Source organism: Erythranthe guttata, chromosome 6, assembly GCF_056151865.1.
Source record: "Erythranthe guttata isolate IM_541 chromosome 6, IM_541, whole genome shotgun sequence".
Classification (NCBI taxonomy): Eukaryota; Viridiplantae; Streptophyta; class Magnoliopsida; order Lamiales; family Phrymaceae; genus Erythranthe; species Erythranthe guttata.
Genome location: NC_142538.1, coordinates 6,607,803 through 6,614,344, shown reverse-complemented (window position 1 = coordinate 6,614,344; position 6,542 = coordinate 6,607,803). Strand labels below are relative to the sequence as shown.

Genomic DNA, 6,542 nt, shown 5'->3' with positions numbered 1-6,542 from the left:
TAGGGTAATGGTCTAGGGTTCGAGTCCCCCCCTCCCCTATTTCCCCTTGTAATGGACTTGAATTTACTCAAAAAAAAAAAAAATATTAGCAAGATTAGATCTACTTTTTTCTAGAATTGGGGGCATGTTCGATAAGTTATGGAACTAACTAACTACACATTTAATAAAATCCAATTGTTTAATTAATTATGATTAAACTTATCCACCAAATGAGGCGTTAATCCATTTCTTCTACATACAATTGTTTTTTATTAAATAAATTTCAAATGTTGTTTATATATTATGAAATATATAGTAATATTGAAAATTGTAAATAGAGTTGTTAGAAGGAAAAAAAAATCACAAATTAAAATTAACCGAAAAATGAAAATCTCATATATACAAAATAATCCACGATAACTAGAACTGTACTGGGAGAACCTCGTAAACGTGTAAAGCTCGTAAATCACATGAAAGATGTAACAAGTTTGACTATATTTAGGCCAACCAAATTTCTAACGAGGCCCTAACTTTTCTATGGAATAAAAGTCTTCTTTTCTGGAGAAAAAAAGAAGTTTGTCTAAATTCGATTCACCCCAATTGTAATTATGCCACCCCACTCAGATATATTACGTATTGTACATTCCAATTTACAGTGCATTTAGTTTAGTAATAATCAAATATGAGATTATGATAATTATATTTTAGGACTAGTTGCATCTAGGCCCATTTGCCAAGAATAGTTTCAGAAAAAAAATCTTATCCACTTGCCTTATATTTAATGGGTAATGGCAAATATGACCATGACAAGGGCATTTAATTAAAAGAGGGACATTCAACTTTTTTTTCTTTCAAATAAATCCAGCTCATTCAAACTTATTTGCAAATAAGGAAAATCCTTTTATATATACCAAAATTACCCCAAATTCATTGAAACCCAATTCAACTCCAATTTCATGATTTACACCCCAATTTAGCCCAATTTCATCAATTAACCAATTTTAACCATAATTTCAATTTTGACCCGCCAACACCGGAACCGCCGGCGGTCTCCGGCGTTAACTTTTTTTTTTCCTGAATTTTTTTTCCGGCCGGTCAACTGCCGTTGATCGCCGGGTCTCCGGGGTTGACTTTTTTTTTTTTTTTTTATTTATTTATAATTTTGTTTTTTCTTAAAAAAAATATTTTAATTAATATTACTGTCTTGGCTACTAAATTACTGTCTCCGGCAGTTATTTAACTGTCGGAGACAGTAATTTAACTATTAATTGACTTTTTTTTTTCTTCAAAAATATTTTAATTAATATTACTGTATTCGTTGCTAAATTACTGTCTCCAGCAGTTGTTTAACTGTTGGAGACAGTAATTTAACCGTTAATTAACTTTTTTATTCTTAAAAAAAATATTTTTCATTAATATTACTGTGTTCGTTGCTAAATTACTGTCTCCAGCAGTTATTTAATTGTCGGAGGCAGTAATTTAACTGTTAATTGACTTTTTTTTTTCTTAAAAAAAAATAATTAATATTACTGCCTTGGATGCTAAATTACTGTCTCCAACAGTAATTTAACTGACTTAGACAATAATATTAATAATATTACTGTTCGGGAAAATAATATTCATAATATTACTGTCCCAAACAGTAATATTACTGTCTGAGACAGTAATTTAGTAGCCAAAATAGTAATATTAATTAAAATATTTTTTTTCTAAGAAAAAAAAAAATCAACGCCGGATTTAATGAAACTATTCATAATATAATTTACATCAATTTCATCAATGAGACGATAACCACATTAATCCGCATTTTCACAATTTTTTAACATAGTCCATTCTATTATAATTTCGGGCAAATTCCGAATAAGTCATAGGCTTAGACTTAAATGCAAATATGTTCAGACCAAAATAGTTTCGCAGATAAACTCATCCCCTTGTAGTTTGCCCATAAAATCCTTTAGATATACTTTACATCAATTTCATCCATTAAACTCTAACTTAACCAATATTGCACATTGAATCACAATTTTAACAATTATATCACATTATCCCCATTTTTTATAAGTTTTTACCCGAACTCGTCAAGTTGTTGCACGGTACCATAAAGTTGCCAAATCCCTTCAATTGTCACCGGAATCAGCTGCACATACGAGAAACGTGAGATTTTTAGGGTAAAAAGGTCAATTCATTTGAAGATTAACCTTGCCGTATCTACATTTGTTTTCCCTCGTTTTTTTTCATCCTCCCCATTTATCATCTTCCCTATGTCTCCAGCCTCGAATCATAGGGAAGGTGATAAATGGAGGAGAATGAAAAAAAAAACGAGAAAAAACAAATGTAGATAGGGTAGTGTTAATTTTGCAACGATTTGACGCTTCTACCCTAAAAATCTCATGTGCCTTGCATGTGCAACTGATTCAGGTGAAAATTGAACGGAAATGGCAACTTTATGGCACCGTGCAACAATTTGACGAATTCGGGGAAAAACTTGTAAAAGAAATCAGTTTAGGGGGTAACGTGCAAAACACACTATAGTTTAGGGGGCAAAATGCCATTAACTCAAAATAAAATGTAGATATATATGTAACATGTCTTTGCTTTTCTCTCCCGCTTTATCAATATTCAAAGTTGACAACAATAAATGAACTAAGTTTCATACAATTATTAAATTTAGAAATAAACAAAGACCAATTAAATTTAAAATAATAATACGAAATAACATTGTAATGGAATAAAAAAAACACTAATATTAAATATGTAGATTGTAGTAACTTAGTATATATTTTGCTTAATAAATATTTTAATAAAGGGGAAACTACAGATAAATCCCTAATCCAAAACTTGAAACACAGATCAGTCCCTAGGTGTTTCCCCTAGCAATTCAGTCCCTATTCACGCATCTGACATGCAGATCAGTCCCTAATGTGAATTTTATATATTTTATTATATTCTCTTTTCACTCTCTCCATTTTCTCTCTCCTGCTTTTCTCTCTCTTCATCTTCTCTTTCTTTCTTCTCTCTCTTCATTTCTATCTGCTCTCTTTCTTCTCTATTTCTTCTCCCTTTCTCTCCTCTGGTTTGCCCTTTTTTCCGGCGAAAAAATCACTGTAAAACCCACCCACCCCACAATGGCTACAAATGATGTATCTAATGATGTACCCACTGTGATTCTTGGAAGTTGTCGATACAAAAATCAACTTCACATTATTTCCATAAAAAGTAATTCGACCTTAATGGAGATATATGGTGCTATTATCAACAAATGGAATCATATCCATCCAGATGCACTGATCCTCCAATACTTGGCTCCTCGGGAAAGATTGTATGTGACATTGGGCAGTGATGAAGATGTGGAGAATATGGTTGCATTGCATCTGATAATGAAGATGAGTGTGGTCGACATTGTCGTGATCTGCAAAGATGAAGCTAATTCACGTGGAAAGAGGGTTCGCACCGATGGCTGGTAGGTCTCCATCTTTTTCTGTACTGCTGAAATGCATTTCTTTATGGTTGTTAATTATTGTGTGATACATAGTATAAAATATGGCACATAATAGTATCATGCTAGTATAAATATGGTATGGACGTATGATACTTACAGTACGTAACCTTGATCTGAGTAGTATGGGTGATAGGTAAATTTGGTACTGCTGGTGGGAACACATAGTATCATATAATGAGGAAGATAGTACGTTACCTTCATCTGAATAGTATGGGTGATAGGTAAATTTGGTACTGTTAATGGGAAAACATAGTATCATATAATGGGGAAGATAGTACGTAACCTTCATCTGAATAGTATGGGTGATAGGTAAACTTGGTACTATTTGTGGGAAAACTTAGTATTATATAATGGAGAAGATAGTATGGAACCAGTGCATTGTTATGATATTTTCATGTACATTGTTATTTGGATTCCACTCTATTGTAATCCATTTTTAAAATTTTTTTGAAACCAAAAGCGGCGATCAATCGATGGAAATCGAGGGTAATCCGCTTGGAAATTCAATTGATGCATGGAGACATTGCATCCGTGGGGAGAATCAGTTTTTTAAAGATCCTGATGATTTTAGGCATATGCTGAAAAACTATTCTATTGCTAATAATCGATCATTTAAGTACATGAAAAATGATCAACAAAAGATCATAGCAGTATGCATTCACGAAAACTGCAAATGGAGGGTTTATGCATCATTGTACAAGTCAGATAAGTTATTTAGCATTCGCAAGTGCAATCTTGAGCACACTTGTGGTGATGCTACTCTTCGTACAAGGGGTCCTCCTAAAGCCGATGCTACATGGATTGCCCAAATTATGAAACGAAAATTGAGAACGCAGCCAGCTTACACACCATGTGGTATGTTAGAAGATATCCGAGACGATTATGGTCTGGAGCTTCAGTACTACACAGCATGGAGGGGTAAAGAAAAAGCAATGCGTGATATCCATGGTGATGAGACGACATGTTATGATAAACTGAGACGCTATTGTCGTGCATTAAAAATGCATAACCCTGGTAGCATGGCAGAGTATGAGATTGAACCTGCTACTCAAAAGTTTATTCGAATATTTATTAGTTTTGGGAGTTCTATTTCCGGCTTTCATCGGTGTAGGCCGATGATATGTTTGGATGGGACTCACATTAAAAATAAGTACAAAGGATGCTTGTTTTCTGCTGTGTGCAAGGATCCAAATGATTCCTTATATACATTGGCATACGCAGTTGTTGATGCTGAGAATGATAAAAACTGGGAGTGGTTTTGCATTAAATTGAAACAAATTCTAGATCTTCACAATGACAATAGATCTTTTACCATTTTCTCTGATCGTCATTCGGGGCTTCTTAAAGCCGTCCCGTTGGTATTTCCTAGTAGCCACCATGCATATTGTTTGCGACACTTGGTGGATAACTTTAGAACTCAGGTATTTTGATTCTCTTTAATATGCAAATTGGAACGTACCATTTGTCACCTCATGTCATACTTTTGTATAACATGTTTCATACTTTTGTATAACATGTTTCATACATTTGTGTAACATGTGTCATACTTTTGTATAACATGTTTCATACATTTGTATAGCATGTTTCATACATTTGTATAGCATGTTTCATACATTTGTATAACATGTTTCAAAATAATATAGGTCCTGAGGAAGTACCCATTGCACAACAAGTCATATTAGGCGAGTGTTTTACATAACGCTGCATATGCTCCTACTCGGCAGGAGTTCGATGCAACTATTTCTCGTATAATGCAATCTATGCGTCTCGCGGCATCATTTATTTCGAATTCTGATCCAAATCATTGGGCCAATGCCTATTTTTCTGGAGAAAGATGGGGAATCGTGAACAATAATCAGGCAGAAAATTGGAATGGTTGGGTTAAAGATGCCCGATCTTTGCCTGTTCCATCCATGATTGATCACATACGGATCAAAATAATGGAGATGCTAGTTAAACGACAAGGAAAAAGTTTGGCAATGACTGACATATTGTGCAAGAAAATTCTAAAGAGATTAACAATCAATCATATGGCCTCTCGTTCCTTAAAATATTGTAGATCAAGTAGTACCGCTTTTGAGGTATATGATGAGGACAAGTCGTATAAGGTTGACTTGCAGCACAAGACTTGTTCTTGTAAAGCATGGCAATTAGAGAAACTTCCATGCAAACATGCATGTGCATGTTTGGAGTCAAAAGGATACTCAGTATATGAGTTTGTTGATCCATGCTTTCATATTGATACGTACAAACAGGTATATCAATTCACGATTAACCGAATTCCCTCGTTTGATGAGGACTTTGACTTGTACGATGCGTGTAATGCTCCGCCCGATGTCTTTGTTAATGCACCTGATTCGAGAACACGACCGGGACGTAGAAAGACAAAAAGAATTCCTTCACAAGTGCAAACTCGTAAACTGAAGTGTACTCGGTGTGGGAAGCCTGGACACAATCGTCGTACTTGCACACAACCAATCTGACTAGCAATTTTTTTAATGTAAATACTGTCTGCATTTGTGTTACTTAAACTAACTAGTCTTGTTTCTAATGTAAATTTTATGTTTTTCATCAGGGAGGACAAGATGGAGGAGAGCTTACATGATTGCGCATTATGTTATTCAAGTGATTGAAGTGAATGAAAACTGGCTGTTTGTACTTTATTATTATGTGATTTGCACTATGTTGTTTTGAACTTTGTACTATGTTTCAATTTGCACTATGTTTTTGCTATTTGTAGTTTGTACTATGTATTAGGTACTCTGTTCATTGATGGTTTATCATTTTCAGTCTAATGGTACTATTTTTATTTACACATGGTATTGGATATGAGATAGGATGGTATGCCTATTGTTGGTTGATGGTTTATCATTTTCAGTCTAATAGTACTATTTTTATTTACACATGGTATTAGATATGCGATATGATGGTATGCTTGTTGCTGCTTGATGGTTTATCATTTTCAGTATAAAGGTACTGATTTGATTTACGCATGGTATTATCTATTAGATAGGATGGTATGACTTACTCAATTTATGACCGTTACAATATAGCCATTGCTTAT

General features: G+C 33.9%; 1 protein-coding gene across 1 annotated transcript; it reads left to right on the top strand.

Moving 5' to 3' along the window:
• The first annotated feature begins 3,645 nt into the window (after positions 1–3,645).
• Positions 3,646–6,273, top strand: LOC148769995 (uncharacterized). The gene is made up of 4 exons (XM_088818870.1): positions 3,646–4,899; positions 5,203–5,938; positions 6,054–6,129; positions 6,219–6,273. The coding sequence occupies exons 1-4, from the start codon at positions 3,952–3,954 to the stop codon at positions 6,271–6,273; spliced, it is 1,815 nt and encodes a 604-aa protein (XP_088674996.1). The 5' UTR covers positions 3,646–3,951.
• The last annotated feature ends 269 nt before the right edge of the window (positions 6,274–6,542 follow it).